This window comes from Tauraco erythrolophus, chromosome 11 (genome assembly GCF_009769465.1).
Source record: "Tauraco erythrolophus isolate bTauEry1 chromosome 11, bTauEry1.pri, whole genome shotgun sequence".
Taxonomy (NCBI): domain Eukaryota; kingdom Metazoa; phylum Chordata; class Aves; order Musophagiformes; family Musophagidae; genus Tauraco; species Tauraco erythrolophus.
The window spans coordinates 27,466,680-27,485,096 of record NC_141475.1 but is presented as its reverse complement, the minus strand read 5'-3'; the positions used below and the strand labels follow the sequence as shown (position 1 = coordinate 27,485,096).

Below are 18,417 nucleotides of genomic sequence, written 5' to 3'. Positions count from 1 at the left end.
AGATACTAAAGATGTCATGTTTAGGAGGCTAAGTGGCTTCAATAGAGACAGTTGGATCCCGACCTGCTGCAGGACCCATCCCACATTTTAAGCTCAGCAGAAGTTTGCCAGCGGTGGCACAGGGACAGCCGATGCTCCGTGATTTTAGGTGTCAGCAATGAGGTCAGCAATGCCACTGCTCCACGTGCTGCCCCACGGGGCTGCCCGAGAGCGTGACTGACCTTCCCTAGTCAGAAAATGTCACGTTAGATGCTCAACAGGCTTTTATCAGCGACATAAAATCATAGAATCATAGAATGGTTAGGGCTGGAAGGGAACTTCAAAGGTCATCTAGTCCAACCCCCCTGCAAGGAACAGGGATATCTCCAACTAGATCAGGTTGCTCAGGGCCTCGTCCAACCTGGCCTTGAACGTCTCCAGGGATGGAGCATCCACCACCTCTCTGGGCAACCTGTTCCAGTGTTCTACAACTCTCATGGTAAAAAGACATTCAACTCTGTAACGAGGTCTGTAATCACGGGGAAAAAGTAGGAGCAAAACGAAAATCCCACTTGGAAAAAAAACGCCACCAAAATAATTAAAAGCATCCAATTCGTGCCGAGCCCTGCGACATCTCTGGCTTTATCCCAGTCCTGCTTAAAGGGTCAAGGCTGCAAAATTTCCTTTGAACCCCAGGAACTGACCTGCACCTTCCCGAGGTGCCTGAGCCATAAATAGCAGACTTAAAGCAGCAGCTATAAATAAAGCATCAGTGGGTAGGCACCAAACGGGCCTCGAGACACACAATTAGCAAATCCTTCCCAAACAGTGTAACTAACGGATAGCTCAGAGCTCTGCACACATCTCACCATCACTCAGCCTTAACGGGGCCGTTCCCAAATCCTCCTTGCTGCTGGCAATCGGATCTGACACCCATTTTTTACTGCCACTGCATTATCCCTCGGCTCCCGGGGATTTTACGAAGGACTTGCACCCATCAGCGGCAGGAGTGGCTATTGGGTGGCAGCTAATTTCATGGAGGACCACCATAAACATCTGCTGCGCTCTCCAGCTGGCCGGGAGGCACTCTCATGATGGATCACTTTCCTTAACTCCTGAACAAATAAGGAACTTATTAGTATACAGGCAGAGCTGTGCAGCAAGGCGGTATTTAGGAGTTATTTATTCAGTGCCCAAGGTGTATCGCCAAATTACAAACACGGGGTTGTGATCCTACTTTGTATTTCCTGTGCTGGCAGAAGACTGGGAGTGAGATGAGGAGGAAAAAAGGGGTGGGGAGCGATAACACACCGGAATTACACGCAATTAAGGAGGTTTGGGATTTAATTCAAGATCTTCACTCTGTCCCCGTCCTCTCCACTATCAAATATTCACTGATGCGGATTTTAGTGAGCTGCAAATCGAGGCTGGCTGGCCTGAGCAAGGGTGGCAGCTTAAATCAAGCTGGTGCCTCTTCCCCTTTTCAGCTTAATCAATCTCAGGGGGGCTGATCATCTTCCAATGCTTGGCCAAAAGTCACCTCGGACGTTACTTTTTTCCTTCTATATTTTCCAGTTGGATCTTCCAGTTCTCTGTATTAAACCCTACTTTGCCCATTCGCAAATGCAAAACCTCCATATCTGCTGACCGTCCATTGTTGGGGGGCAGAGCTGTCACCTTGGGAATTGTTCTCCTGCCATGTAGCTGAGTGAAAACAGCACAGTTTGGGGGCAACTTTTGTATGAGCTCAGCAAATCCAACTGGCAGCCGGAGCCCAGGTGAACACGTTCCCAAAGAAAGACCCAAGCCACAGGCAGATAGCAGCTGCAGCCTGTAATCCCTGAGCTGCCTGGAAAAGATGCACATGGAGAAAGCATAAAGCACCAATATTGCTGAAACTTGGCAATTGCCACTGTTAGAAAGGTATTACAGCACGAGGAAGAGCCAGTTTTTGCTTGTTTATGACCAACTTCTTTACCTTAATGTGTTCTTACAGATTATGGATCGGGTTTTTAAGAAAGCTTCACTTGAGAACAGAAAGGCTCCTTTTGTTCCTGCTCCTTTTTCCTCTTACATCTCCCCCTGTATCATTCAAACACTGGGAAATAATGGGAAAGGCTAACAGTGATTGATTGTGGCGTGCAAGGCAGCTGTGCATGCAAAGCAGGGCTCAGCACGAGCTGAACGGGGAGATCGCAAGGACAGATGACACAAAGATGTGTGAGCCATCTCCAGAAACACAGCAGCGCTCTTAGATCACAAATCCCTGTGCACGTGCATGTTCTTGACATTATTACAGTACCTCTTCTCCTCAATGATTCTCCTCTGAAGACGTTTTCAGAAGAACCCAAATATTAGCTTTTCATACCTGACCTGGCAAAGCCAGGAGCAGCGAGAGTGAAGATACTCATTTCAACACTGAAATTTAGCAATTGTGGGTGTAATGAAGAGTTTTGCAAAGGTGTCTCTGGTGATGACTTGGGGTCTCTTCGCCCTGCTACAGCAATGCTGTTCATGTTTGCCTGGGTAATGATGCAGGGAAATTTAATAAGGATCTCCAAATGGTGTGTCAGGTCTGTAGGCAGAGCAAACTTTGCTGCCTTCACTTCACAAGACCCTTCAGGTATGTATCTCTGCATCCATCAGCAGGTGGCAAACCTCTGCCGAGATGGATGGCTTTCTTCCAGAGGCCTGGAACATTTGCTCTCGCTGCCTACACTGAATTTCCAGCAAGATGTTTCTTCAAGTACTATCTCTGTCTGGTATATTTTTAATAAATAATGAAAAAAAATCATAAATCTATGCTTACTTCTGTCTACTCATGCAACACGTGTCTGAAATTGAGGAAGAACACTACAGTACTGACAGCAACCCTCTCAAGCAACGGTGCGTATCAACTGAATCTGAAGGTTTTCAAACGAAATCCAAGCAAACTTCATGCAAAACAAACCTCAAATAGTGGTTTTGATTCTCCACAGCTTACATACTTTTTCAGTCTTTTGTTAGGCCAAAGATACAAACAGGAAAGATATCAATCAGGCGGTGATAACGCAGCATCGCTGAAAAACACCTTTAAAGGCACTCTTGCAACGTGGGGGAGTTGCAGGAATTGTCTCCTCTGAACTCAGGAGACACCAAACCACCTCTCCCCTGGGCACAAACCTGAGCTGACGCTACCACAAGTTATGTCTGAATTAAGTAACGAGCTAAAAATACGTCTGTGCATTTAAGATGCTTTCACGACTTAAGCAGTAAGTACACAGAAAGGAAACAGTCACTAATAATTAGTATTAAGACCATTAAATCGTTTAAAAACCATTTTCTGTTACACTTCTGAATCTCAGCACTCAGTCGGTTTCTTCTCTTTCTGTGGGACTTTGGTAATAGTAGATTGTTTTAAATTATTTTTTTAAATTGCTACAAATGTGTGAATACCAAAGTGAAGAGTACATGGCATTTACACAGTAAGACTGAAAATAGAGAACGGAACGCTTCACGTGATTAATAAAAAAAACCCCTAAGTTACTGACAGAGCCCTGTAGAGTCCCCATTGCACCTACACTGCACGGTGTATTTCACCAAATACACGAAAATAGATTTTTTTTTGGTTTACCAAATATAGAAATATATTTACCAAATACCCTGAAACAAATATTGTTCGTTTTTGTGCTGGTTCTGAAAAACCCGACAGCTAGCTGATGGATTTAAATAGCTCAATACCTACTTCAAAAATTGATGAGGAAGTGAAGAATATTTCACAGGCAAGTAGGCACCTGTCAAAGTGCTATTTCTGCTCCGAGCTTCTGCTGAAAGGTGGTAATTATGTGAACAATGAAAATTTATTTTAATGGAGCAAAAGAATAAAGCACGCTTGGGCTGGCTTGAATACATTTCTGTTGTTTACAAACACTGCCAATATTCTGGAAAGCTGGAAGACCACCAGGCAAGAAATCAGAGAGTCTCATGGTTTGCATTGAAACGACACCCTGAAATGTAACTTCAGTGGTTTTATGTGTACCCCTAGAGGGACCCTTGGGTGGCTCCCAACTAGAGCTGCCTACCTGTATTTTACCTGTGAGCAAAAGCTAGTTCACAGCCGACGGAAAAAAGCGGGCATGTTTGGGATATGACTCTTCACACGCTGAAGTAGACGTTTCAAATCATAGAATCATAGAATGGTTTGGGTTGGAAGGGACCTCAAAGATCATCTAGTTCCAACTCCCTCCCATAGGCAGGGATACCCTCCACTACACCAGGTTGCTCAAAGCCTCATCCAACCTGGCCTGGAACACTTCCAGGGATGGGGCATCTACAACTTCTCTGGGCAACCTGTTCCAGTGCTTCACCACCCTCAGAGGGAAGAATTTCTTCCTTAGATCTAATCTAAATCTGCCCTCTTTCAGTTTAAAGCCATTGCCCCTTGTCCTATCACTACACACCCTTGTAAAAAGCCCCTCTCCAGAATCTCACATGGTTTCAGGTGTAGACAGTCATTTCTATAAACCCACGGATCACACTAGGAATGTTGGCTTCTTTCCAGTGACTATTGAAGAGCTCTAGAAAAGCTGCTCGGAATTAGACATCTATAACGCAGATACTGAAAGGGAAAAAAGAGACAAATTCCACCCTTGGTGGAATTCCTCCCTGTGATTTCTGCTGCTCCTCTGCGGAAAAGCAGAGCACTGGTTCACGGTGACCACGTTTAACATGTATCTTTAGTGTGTAAAAGAGACTTAATATGCCAAAGAAAGCACTGGGCATAAGGCAGAGATTAAATAAATTCTGCAGTAATCAATTGGCTATAAAGAGTAAAACTTCCTACTGAATTATCCGGAAAAAGCACAACACCCGTGTTCTCACTGTAGCAATGGAAGACCCAGAGAAGGGAGTTGGTTTAGATCATGTCCTTGAGATCAAACACCTACAAATCACTGGAAACCCAGACCTGAGCTGGAGAGAAAGGTACCTGCCGCGGTGGCCCGTGGCCTTCTGCTTCTCTCCTGGTCAGCAGGAAGCCTCCGGCACAGCAAGAAATTCCTCGGCACATTCGAGCGCTGCCAGTTACAAATCATAGAATGGTTAGGGCTGGAAGGGACCTTCAAAGGTCATCTAGTCCAACCCCCAAATCTGCTGCGTCGACATGTTTGCAACACATCAGAAAATAAAAGTACTGCATTGCTGCTCCTCTCTGGAGAGGTGCTCACCACAGGACACAGAAAGCCTACCAGTAACATCCCTTCAGACAGCACAAACACACCGTTTACGATGACCACCCTTCACCTGCACATGCTTTTTCTTTAGAAGAAGACAGTTCCTGGCTCTGCAATTCTTTGCAGCTTTTTTACGCTCTCCTGGTTTTGTTCTTGCACACTCTGTGCGACTCGTTGCCTTTGCAACTGTTGTTGTTACCACGTTTAGGGAAGGACTTGCCTTCCTGCTCTTTAAATTCCTCCTAAAAAACTTATATACAGCTTTCCAATCATTTTTGAGGCTCAGGTCATTTCACGTTTGGCAGTTCCATGTTTTTGCAGGACCACTGTCACTAGATAATTGTGAGATTACGGATGTCTGCTCTTCCCAGTGGTGTCCGCAGAGCATGCCCATACGCTGCCTTACTGGTAACGGCTGTAGCTGAGACTGGAAGAGAAATATTCCCAAGGCTCCTTGTCAGGACAAGGATTTAAACACCTGATGGGTCACCACTATTGAAAGTGTGTACCCATATTTTCCCCAAAGACCTAGTCCTGTGTGAAAACAACATATCAAAAACCACCTATTAAAAGCACGGTCCAAGGAATCTTTTAGGACAAGTGTTTGTTTGTTGTTTTTGGGGTTTTTTTTTGAAGAAGGTGGACATAACAAACCCAACATATTTCTTCCTCCATTTTTAATGGGTTACTGCTTAGCACGAGCCACCTTGAGATAAGCACCACAGCAAAGACAACTTAGTTCATCTTCACTGCAATGCAGCGTAATGACTTTACCTGGTAAAGCTCTTTGCTCCTTGATTTTTCCCCAGCAAAGTATTTATTATCCCAAATGATAGGATCTATTTCTGGTGTGATTTTACTGCTTTAATTTTCTCATTTTCTCCATGTGGGCACTTCTTCTGAGGGAAAACACCTGCCTGCACTGCCCAAAAGGGAGCTCTGCGATTGCAAAAGGGGCAGCATCGGCCCCTCGATGATTAAAGTTAACCTTTCCCCAGCACGACCACGCTAGTGTAGATGGTTGTGTGAAGCAGATGGATTTGCCAGCCTCTTGGGCTGAAGTTTAATCTTGGATATTTTTGCTTTTCTGTAATTTTGCCAGAAGCAGCAAATGCTCATGGGACTGGATCTACGCCGGGATGCGGTCCTGCGGTTGGAATGAAGGTCTGAGTCTTGGATTTACGCTCGGAGCCGGTTTTCACAGCTGCAGCTACTAGAGAAACCAGACCTGGTGTTCTGCAAAGCACAGAAATACGGGCTGAATATGAGGAGTTCAATTAATTCCTTATCCATCCATTAGATACTAAATTGTGCCGGGAGTGAGGAGTGGAGGCAGCCCCTCGCCTTCCTTGCAGGTCCCTCCAGGAAACGCGGGGCACCCTGGCAAATATTAGCTAAGAAAACATGGTCTGAGCTGACAACCTGGCTCTGGATCCAGTGCCCAAATATCAATATCTCTCATGACTGCTTCACAGCAGGGAAGAATGAAATTCATCTTTTTTTTTGTCACGCAATAATGAAACTCAATTTCTACAGGAGTCTGGGCGAGAGGGGCCATTCATTAAAGAAAAACCTATTGACTACAGGACAAAACCACCACCACGTCTCCCAGCAGCTTGAGCTACCTGCACACCAAATGCCAAAGTGCCTTTAAATATCCTAAACTCGTACAGAGTAGTCACTGACCACCCCAGATGTTTAGAGACGCTATAAATCGAAGGAATAGGATTAACACCCAATAAAGCTTCAGCAGGAAAAACATTCTTGCACCAAATTAACCCAGCCTTAGCTAGTCAAGAATGCCACTTTTTAAACTAAGGGATTTAAAGATTATGAGAGGATTTGTACCCATCTGTCACTTTTGGCCTGCTTTCATCTTATAAAGCTTCCTTAGTCAAACTTCACTAAAAATCTTGTCAACATTTGACTGTTTTTAGATGAACTCATTTTATTTGGTAGCTCTGATATATTGATTTTCTGAAGGGAAAGATTTACGAAAAGAGGCATTAGGATGTCGAGTCCATTGAAGCTGCACGTTATTAATATTGCATGCTGCTGGAAAGGCCAAATAAACACACAAAACTGTACCAGAAGCCCAAGCCATTTCAGTGCATTTCCATTTATTCTGGAAAACAGATGCAGCTGAAATTCTACCTGCTTTGGGAGGCACGGAGAGTTAGCTGGGGGTAAGCGCTCTGCAAATCCTTGGAAAATGGCCCTTCCAGGAGGGACAGGAAAGGTTTCCTGGGTGGAAAAGGTCTTCTCCCTTGCTGTGGAAGTGCTCCCCTACAAGCAGCACCCTGCTATAGTCAGCTACTGACCTCTTCTATCACATCTAACTAAACTTCTTCTAAACATCTACCTACCTAGTTTCCCTGGCTGACACACAGCAGAACTCCAGCTGCTCAGGATTACAGAAATTAACCCCTGACAGTGCTCTCCAGGATGGGTTTTGTTGACACCTCACATAGTCTCCCACCTGACAAAGTTGTATTTTCCCCTCACATCACAATCCCTTTCATCTTCACCATTTTTACTTTCAAAGTTTGCTTTCTTCATTTTGTATGTACCAGCAGCAGCTTGATCTTCCCACTAAATTTGACTTTGGGAGGGAAAAACACTAATAAAAGGAAAGTGTCACCAACACAACTGCTCGCGCGCTGAATAGCTGGAGTGCTCGGGATCATGAACAGCTGCTGCAATTATATTTAACTGCCCATTTTCTGCGCTTTGCTCACAATCAGCTCTTTCTTCAAGAGCAGGTAGCAGCATTTCTGCTTTTGTAGTAAACAAGTGACATGATTAGAATGACGAGCAGGCTCCATCTCTGCGTTTTAATCTCTAGAGGTGTCTCTACCTGATTGGGAAGCTGAAATTCTGGCTTTTTATTTACAGTGAGTTGTGCTCTCTCTCTGTTTTGAATGTGTGTATACACTGGGACTTTTCTAAACTAGTGATTTATGTAGCTTCTCATTTCCACATGATCGTTTTATTTCATGATACAAATCCCCAAATGTGTGTTTCAAGCAGTTTTAATCTTTATTTTCTCTGTACAAACACGCAGTTTTCAATAAAGGAAAATGCTTTCTTTTTCTTCTGACAGGAGTCGGTAATTTCTTCCACTGTGTTTTCTCCTTCCTAACAAAACTCTATCAATCAAAATGACTGCAGAAATGAAGTGACCAAACCAGGGAAAAAGCTTTACATGATTCATTGGACTGCTAAATTCTGCGTTAAAAAAGATAAACAGAAGCAACAGAAAGCAACAACTTTCCAAGCTTATTTTTTATGCATCATTAAAAACAGGTCATATATGATTAAACAAGTATCCTGTGCCCTCATTTTAACTCTGTTGTCTTTTGAGAAGTCATATGACTCAGAGCTCCTTAAGTACGTGACGTGTAGTCTGCAAATGGCACCGTCCGGGGCTCGAGAGCGTTCCGGGATCAAAGCAGTTAAAGAGAATCAGGCTTATTTATTGGGTGAACACATGAATATAATCGATAAAGTAATAGATTTGTAATTACTTGAAGTTACTAAAGCTCACAGCCCTCCAAGTACCCGGAATGTGCAGTTGGCAAATGGCATTTTAAGTTGCTGGAGCGCCTCTGAGATGAGAGTAGCTTAAGAGAATCATATTGTGAGTGAGTGGGAGGCTCAGTAGGAGTCTGAATAAAGTTGATAAGTAGTTGGAGCATCTTAAGTACTTCAGGGGACTGCAGCCTCAGTACAAAGTAATAGGACGAAATAACACCAGCCTGTCAGGGCTTGGTTTTCCAGAGCTTGACTAGCGATGAGAAACTCAGAAGATGGTGATTTTAGCAGAGTGCCATCTAACCAGGTCCAACCCAAACAGTGATCTGCTCAGGATGGTGTCTGGCAAACACCATCTGAACAGGATGAAAAGCCTGGTTAGGAGGTCTAGGCTCCTGCCCAAAACAGCTGGAAGGAAAACCTGGAGCTGAGCTCAGTACGGTTCCCCAAGGGCATCACTGTGCCAGGCACAGTCAGGGGAGTAAAGAACAAGAAAGTGCCACCAGGGATTAAGAAAACCCCCAAAATGGGGACACTCTATAAACTCTTTTTGTACGACATGGCTGCCCGAGGCTGGTAGGGCTGCGGATGGAAGGAGATGGTGTGTTGCAGCTCTCAGCCACGAGTGGTTCAAGTGGAGAAAAAGAGAGAGAGTCTTCCAGACGAAGCGAAGAAAGGAAGGATGCCGAGAGATGCGCTGTTGGGAGTGCAGGGAGCCAGGCAGGACACACCTGGAGTGGAAACACACGGCTCATCCGTACCGACCTCCGTGCGCACTGCCAGTCTGCTCGCTGCCGTGAATGCTAATTCGGAGTAAAATTGTTTGATTCTTTCTTTGCAAGGTATTTAAACATCGAGAAACCCGGTAAGATTGAGGGGAGCGGGCATACAGGAGATCTTGGTGGCTATTTCAGAAAAGCAGCAAAAAACATCAACAGCTTTTCTTTTTCTCTGTAACTGTAAAGAAGACCATGCAACAGGACAACTCTCTGGAGCATCCAAAAGCTGGAAGACATTTCTAACTACTTGAAAAAAAAATGCTAGTAAAAAGTATTAGCTACAACTAAGAAAACCTCCAAATTATTAAGACGTAAATATCAAAACTGAAAACCCCTGTAACTGCACTGTTAAAACGCCTCCAACACTCCACACGTTATCTGGTACATGGCTATCCACATGCATCATGTCACGTTTAAAAATCAAGATTCTGTGACTATCCAGTACACTCCTAGCTAAGCAAGCCCCAAAATAAGGTAGCAGGGAAGGCGAAACCAGCAGAAACCAGGCTGCACCACTTGCAGAGACAATAAAGAAGCACAGCTAGATCAATCAACATCAGCGCGTTACAAAGGACAAAGCGCTGTTAGAAAAATAACTGTCCTTCCTGCTAGTTAGTATTCAATCACTGAAGTGGAAAATTTTCTCTCTCAACTTGACTTCAGAAGAAAGAAGTGTTTCACTGAGTCACCTCATACCTTTGAGGACAAAGTTCAATTTGCCAAAACAAGCACCAGTATTCGGGAGAAAGACTGAAGTGAAATTTTTTTTTCTGTAAAACGTAACTTTGAAAGAAACACAAATTTACCTGCTTCATCGTAGGACACAGTCAATTTTTCCAGCATTTCTCGATCAATTGATAAAATCTGCTGTTCCAGGATGGTTTGGTAAGACAGCACACTGTTCTCCTTGTCCTTCTCATAGTCTTGAAGATGTTGTTTTAGGACCTCAGGCAGGCGGGACTTCACATACTCTGCTGCCGACTATGCAGAAAAGAGGAAAAAGTTTAATTAATACATTTTCTTTTGAAAAGCTTTATGCAAATCCATAGCATTTTTTTTTTTTTTTAATTTAAAGCATTCTCAAACGTTAACTCTTCACAATGAAACACTCTTAAAGCTACTAACTCCATGGTGAAAAATCCATAGGTCATTTCTCTGCTCAGATGACCCTTGCCTGCCCAAAACTTCCAGGTAGTTGGGGATATAATGGACCAAACTCCCCCAAGCTGAGGCATAACCCACTCTTCAGCAGGGAGTTTATGGCAGTCCAGAAAGAGCTACCCATGCTGGACTAGACACATACCACAATAGCTCAACTTCTTCAAGGCCAGGTTGGATGAGGCTTTGGGCAACCTGGTGTAGTGGAGGGTGTCCCTGCCCGTGGCAGGGGGGTTGGAACTGGATGATCTTTGAGGTCCCTTCCAACCCAAACCATTCCATGATTCTTCATCGTTAATATATTTCGAAAATATAACTATGAAATACAATGTCTTTCCTCTGAATTTTAAAGTATGAAGTTACAGAGTGGAATCGTTTAACAGCATTAAAAAATTACACATATACACGTGCACCCACCTACAGAAAATTCTTTTAAATTTTTCTGCGACTGCTCAAGGCCATAAGGAAACAGAAATTAACACAAGGTGGCATGGTTGTACTGATGTTACGGAGCCTTGAGCAAAAATGGAAATGGTACTAAATAATCAGAGCATCTGCCTCTGGCGAGGTGTCGGTCCCCCCAGGATCCCTGCCACCCCTGCAACAGCCCTCTCCCTTGGGGCTTGGGCTCAGACACCCTGGTGGGATCCAAACACAAACCAGCTTTTTGGGTTTTAAGCGTTAGCAGCCCTCTGCTGTGAATGTTACACTCCCACTTCAACAGAAAGTCCCTTTTCCTGGCATGGGTTTGGAGGTTTTTTGCTTTCCATCTCTGATATAAACACAACTGGAAAAGGAAGGTGCAGCAAAGGCTGCTGCCCAGTGCTCCAGCTTTCCTGCCAACCTCGAGACAAAGAGAAAAATAAATGATAACAAAGTTATATTATTTCAGGCCTGGAACTGACCAAAAGTTACTTCTACTCAGCAACGGGCTCTTCCGGAGTTTATATTTAGTTTTCCAAAGTCAATTGCCTATTAAATTGCAACCTTAAAATATCACTGAAGTTGTGTTCAATTTTTCTGCAAGCTGTCATGTGAGACAAACGAAATTATTCTAGGAAAACTAAACACACTCCCCACATGAGCACAGAATATTTGATGTTACATTTTAATAGTGGATTTCTTCCAAGGGAAGGCCAAAAGATACACTCTATACTGATTATTTTAGTCCAAGTTCAGGCATTTGTGTTCCATGTTTCCTTTGAGAAGAGGTTTTACTCTGCAGGGGGGGGATATTTTTGCGCTCTCCCTAACACAGCAATTCTAAAGAGAAGAAAAAGGAAGAAGAATTTACACACATCCACTTTCAGAAATATTGTCTTTTGCCAGCTCAGAGGATATCTGTATACTACTGGCTGCAAACACGTAAGGAAAAATACCCATCCTGTCCCAAAGATCTTGCAGCCCAAGCAAAAGCCAACAGACAGATGGGTTTAAGCAGATGGGAAAACCACGGGGACCACGGCCGTGGCCGGTGTGACGGCCGGCTGCTGCGAGCCACGTGGCAAGTGTTTCCGCAGGCGTCGCAGCCGAGGATTGCGCGGATTTCAAGGGTGGGGTTTTTTTTGGGGGAAGCAAAACCCAATACTCTTGCTTTTCACATTACGTCTAGATGTCATTAAAGATTCAAACTGTAAAGCAGTGATGAAACTGATACAAACTGCTCTCCCTTCCCAGCACGGAAGGCGATCAGCCACATCTGAGTAATTACATCCCCAGCTGCACTGCGGCAAGGAGACGGATCGGACTAGATTTCATTCAGTAGAAAAGCAATTTTATCTCAGTTTTAAAAAGTCGCTTCCAGTACCTGGAATATTAAAAAAAAAGTGTGAGAGTGTGAGCACATGTGTTCATGCACGTGCTTGGTATTAAAGAAACCAAGAGGGTGCTGGGGGAACAAAAACGAAAAAAAAAAAAAATTAAAAAGAAAGACTTTGACCATTTCCACACTCTTCCATCCTACCTCAGTTTTCATTGTACAGTATTCATGTTCTGACTAGCTCAGGAACTCCCCGTGCATCCCTTTGGGATTTTGGTGCAGAATCGTTCGCTGCGATGCCGCTCACGGCATCCCTCCGGCAGAGCATCCCGCCTCGCTGCCCAGCCCACCGCAGCTCGGCCGTTCCTCCTCCAGCCAGCGCTGGGGGCCCCCCACTCTCATGAAATCTATTTTCACTAATATATGTATTTGTGTCACAGGCAGAAGTCAGGGAAAAAAACCCATTTCACTACTTTGAAGCTTCAAAATAGCTTTATCCTCTTTTCCTCTGTACGGTCCCTCTTACTCCCGCAGGAAGGAATTACAAAATTGCTCCTGCAAAATGCCCGACCTCAGCCATGAGTTATAGGTACAACTAATTGTACAAGGTTTGCTGGTCAGTTTTTCTCATCACCACCCCTACAAGAAAGCAGCTTGGAGCTGTTGGCTCTGCAGCAGTGAGAAATGCAGGATACGGTGGTCCTGCTCCCGCCGGCACCCCCGCACGGCTCACCGCTTCCAGACAACGCGACGGCGAGGCACAGTGCTGAACCACTACTGCTCTGTCACAATAACCTCCTCTTTTCTGGCAGGAATTTATCCATTTCTTTCATAAAATAGAAACTGCAGCATCCCCCGTGAATCTGTTTTCAGTCTGAAGCACCCTTCTCCAAATTAAATAAAGGATTGACTTTAATACCTTAATTGACTTTAGGGTATTTCATCCTACCATGGAAAACTAGTATTTCATATACAGAGAATAAATTGTAAAATATCTACATACAATGAAATATACTTGCAAAGGTTACTCACAAAAAAATCACATTTTTCTCCCTTCAATAAAAAAACCACCCACATAGAAGTCACATCAGGAAATGCTGAAATCCCTGACCTGTGTGGTCACCTGAACCTCAAACGCGGCCAGCGTCCTTCTGCAACTACCAAATATGCCCACATTTTTTAATTGATGAGAAATATCCAAAGTGAATTTTCTTTTTAGAAATTATGCTAACTGCTTGCTAAAATTTGCTCTGCTTTTCTGAAGTGTATCCTTCTGGGAGCTCCCTTGCATGTGGGGAAGTAAAGGTCTAAAATGGTTAATTAAAGGCTTCTTTACGAAGCTACTTCAAAAGTCAAGTGGCAGCTCGACAACGCAGCCTCCTTCCAGAGTTATATTGGGATTTCAGAAAGGCTTTCAACACACAGCAGAGTATTTGGTGTGTGGAAGACCACCACGTCCATAAGACACAGTCGCAGCCCTGCTCGTCCTAATCACGTTCCGCAGGCTGCTCCAGCTCAATGCATCCCATAGTCAGGCTCTACCAACCCACTCGACTCTTAAAATTCAGGTTTTCACCAGTGTATTTCTGGCACTTGAAACATTCAAGCAGGTCTCCTAAAATTTTGTTATTGGCTGATGAATCATAGAATCATAGACTGGTTTGGGTTGGAAGGGACCTTAAAGATCATCTAGTTCCAACCCCCCTGCCATGGGCAGGGACACCCTCCACTACACCAGGTTGCCCAAAGCCTCATCCAGCCTGGCCTTGAACACTGCCAGGGATGGGGCAGCCACAACTTCTCTGGGCAACCTGTGCCAGTACCTCACCACCCTGCAGGAAACGGAAAACCCTCTTCGAGTGGTGATGCTCCGGGAATCTGGCTGCTGTCTGCCCCGCGGTGGGGCTTGGCAGGAGAAGCAGGAGGGCAGAGCATTGGGGCCAGCTCCCAAATTACGTGGCTCTCCACGCAAATGCCTGCACGCAGAGAAGACAGAGCTCCACGGGCACACGTGTAACACGAAGAAGTGGCCCAAGCAGTCTACGACAAACTGTGTTAATTAAGATGGCAAGTGTTAAGTGTCTCCACGACCCTGTGAAAAACGAGCACCACAAACAAGGGCGATGGCACGATCAGTAGGCTGGCACATAAAGCAACTGAAGGATCTAATTAGCTGGAACAGCCATTATTTATAAACACAGATTTCAAATTTGAAAAAACGGAAGATGGAGACTTTATTGCACTGTGCACCAACTCCCATGATTTACAGGGAGAGGAGGGAAACCACAAATTTATGATCTTAATATTCTTGAGGCAATTCATTCTGCCTGCCTGGCTACTGCAAACATCCAGAGACCATGGGAAAAGACAGGATCCATTTTAGAGTGTGGTATTGGTGGTGTAGTGTATACACCACTGAAGGATTTAAAAAACCATCAAGATTCCTCTGTGGCATCTTGCTGCCTTCTCCTTTTCATATGTTTCCCTTCCCTTCAAAGACACATGGGTCACTACAACCAGTTTCCTTCTTCTGTAGAATCACAGAATCATAGACTGGTTTGGGTTGGAAGGGACCTCAAAGATCATCCAGTTCCAACCCCCCTGCCATGGACAGGGACACCCTCCACTACACCAGGTTGCCCAAAGCCCCATCCAACCTGGCCTGGAACACTGCCAGGGATGGGGCAGCCACAGCTTCTCTGGGCAACCTGTGCCAGTGCCTCACCACCCTCAGAGTGAAAAATTTCTTCCTTAGATCTAATCTAAATCTGACATGCCATGAACTGCTGCACAAGAATAGAGCTCACCTTACAACAAAGACGAATTGCAACTTTGTTCACCTCCTGGTTTACTTCAGGGAAAGAATTTTTTAAGTAGGATCAAGTGAGTTTGACAAACAAGCCTAAAGTGGGTACGGCAAATGAACAAGGGTGTAAACTCTGTGGAAGATAATGGATAATCTCGTGGGAAAGGAACATAATGAAGAGCAAAGTGGGATTGATCAGTAGTGGATCCTGTTAAGACATCCTGTTTAAGAATTGTGGAGAATACACAGAAGAAGCTGGAAGGAAACGAGGAGATGAGAGGCTTAGTGAATAACTCAGAGACTAGATTGTTAGTACAGATGATATAACTTATCGAGAAAGGAGGCTATGGAAATAAAGAAATGCCCTGCACATCAACAGAGTAGTTGCTCTTCTAGGTCCAGTCTGTAAAAGGGATACAGACCTGCTGAAGTCATCACGTAACAGAGAGAGGCAGAGGGCACGACCACAGTGCAGGTCCACCAGATGCCAAACAACAAAGAAGGTGGTCAGGCTGGAGCGTTTTAAGCTGGTACAAAGACAAAGGACTTCAAAGGAAGGTCTCTGAGGTTTAACAGTAGAAAAGGACCAACAGCTGCAAGTCAAAGGAGAAAAGAAGTTACGGGGAGCAAACATTTCCTTGCAGAATTGACGCAAGTGAAAAATATCCCAATGCAGAAAAAAACTAGGAATTAACCTGGCTAAGTCATCAGCTGCTCAGTGATCTCAGAGACTCAAGACAGACACACAGACACAGTCAGAATACCGTGTGAGTATAAAAGAATAACAAACACTGAGAAACAAACGGAGACTGAAGTAAAAAAATGACTCAGAGCTAGCCAAGGTAGCAAGAAAAGGTCTACAGGTCCATTTGTAAAAAGTAAAAAAACCAGGCAAAATGTGGCTCTACTGCTCAGCAGAGTAGAAAAGCTACTGACAGATGATGCCATAAAAGCTGAAGTACTTAATGTTTTTTTTTTTTTTTGCTACAGTCCTCGATACCTTTACCTCGCTGCATTCAACTGGCAGCTAATATCAGAGGCAAATACCCAAAATCTTCAGAGAGAATAGGGAAAGAACATGTTGGAAAGTGCTTATAAAGATTAGATATTTTCCAGCTGGCTGCGCCAGATGAAATTCATTCAGGAATACACAGGTAACTGGCCGAAACAATCTCTTTAACGACCTCTGTCTTTGAAAATTCACCAAGGATGGCGAGCTACTATTTGGAAAGGGCAAATGCCAGGGCCACTTTTAAAGTAACGTACAGGGGGAGAAATAAAATTACAGACCAGTCAGTTTAACTTTGATGCCTAAAAAATGGGATAAAAAAAATCAAATTACTTCTACGCTCAGGAAAGTACCATGATTTGTAAGGCACGGGCAGCGCAGTAGTTCTCTGGGGGTGTAAGGAGAGCTGCTAATCCCGTTCCCATCAGCTGCAGCCTGGGGAGCAACTGGTCCCCTGCTCATTTCAGCAAACAGCCCCGTGCTTAAAAGTCTCAGTACCACTGATCACATCATCAGCACAGACAAATCTTTCACACTATTCTCTTGAGCCTTAGGGGATCCCAGAGAAACAGCCTTCCATGGAAATTAGGATGCTGAATCCCATGCAGATGAAGCATTTCAGAGAGCCTTCCAGGATTAAGGTGCATCTCCAGAGTCCCCTCGGACCCGCCACGCGTGTTTGGTGCTCCTGGGAAGCGAAGACAGGGTGTGGAAGCCTGTCATTGCCACCACCCAACCTTCCTTCGCTGCCACCCCAGCTCACGGAAAAGATTCCAACTAGAGGTGCTATTGGAAAGATATGAGCTCACTCAGAATTTCACATTCTACACTTTAGACTGGTGCTCCTTAGCAAAAATACTTTTATATACAGGTTTCTGGACTCCCATCTTCAAAAAAAAAACCCACCACACAAAAAAACCCAACCTCCAAATCCATACAATTCATTATTCTAGGAACAGTGTACTTCTAACTTATTAGATATCTCCCAGTAGGATGGTAAAAACCATGGCATAATAAGGTTGTGAACAAGAAATGTATTCCAGAGAGTCCTTTAGTGATTTTTTATAGCACTGCTATAAAGCTTTTCCGTTTATTTCAGAAAAGCACAGTACAAAAAATTATATATTTACATATATATATATATAAACCCTCAGATTGCCAGGTTAAAGAAAACACCTCCAAATTAAATAAAAGACCTGAAAGACAATCTCCCCTTGACCCACTTCATTCCAGTACAGAGATGTTCCTGCTTCCAGGGCCGAACCAGGACAACTTTACGAGCACATTCCCCCTGTCCAACCACACTGTTTTCAAACATGGTGCAGCATACGGAGTATTTGTTTCTGTTTTATTATATTCACAGTTGTAAAAGTTTAAGAGTTATTTCTTGGCATCCTGAGGCTCTGTTGGGTCCTCACTAGAGGGAGGAAATGGTTAATTCTTTGAGTTCCTGCCTCCTTGATGTCTCTCCCTCATCAGCACTAAGCAAGAGCAACTCCACAGAAGTCGGTGGGATTTTGCTGAGGCAAACCTCTTGGAATAAGGAGAGGAAGCTACGAATAGTTATTCAAAAGGAAAACATATGATAGCAAAACGTAATCTGCTCTCAAGAGGATGACACAAGATGGCACCAAGACAAACATTTTGCCCTCTAAAACAAGGAACTCTTTAAAGAACAAACATGTCAACTGAAATCCATTAGTAGAGTTTTCCTACAATACAAACTTTTGGTACACTTAGTCTATTATTGCTATTAAAAAGTGCCTTTTTTCTCCAAAATAAATATTCAAGTAAATGATTTCCTATCAATCCACACGTATTCTAGGAAAGCCAAACTCACAATTTCAAACAAGGTTATTAGCAAAAAATACAATATCTGAAAAGGTTTGGGGAACACAGAAATTCTCTCCTAGGACTTTCAAGAAGACTGAACAGCAAACCCACCACTATTATTTTGCAATCCATGCACAATTTATTTCCCTAGCAGAAAAAATATTAGCCTCACAAACATCTTTAGTTAATCAGAAGCCACATAATCATGAGAAAATTAACCTGATTCCAAGGAGATGTATAAAGTTCAAATTAGTATTCACACTGGATTGTCAGAGATATATTAAATCCATAATTACAGGAATCCACAGCTGCTTCAACTGTAGAAAATAATGAATTGCCCAGTGAGAACT

The 18,417-nt window shown here is 43.8% G+C and overlaps 1 protein-coding gene across 1 annotated transcript in view; it reads right to left on the bottom strand.

The window, feature by feature from the left end:
- The window catches only part of PPM1L (protein phosphatase, Mg2+/Mn2+ dependent 1L), a 98,871-nt gene that overhangs the window by 13,719 nt on the left and 66,735 nt on the right, over window positions 1-18,417 (bottom strand). Inside the window, exon 2 of the mRNA XM_086618418.1 lies at window positions 10,309-10,483. Within this exon, the coding sequence (XP_086474544.1) occupies window positions 10,309-10,483 (175 nt within the window). The remainder of the gene's footprint in view (window positions 1-10,308; window positions 10,484-18,417) is intronic.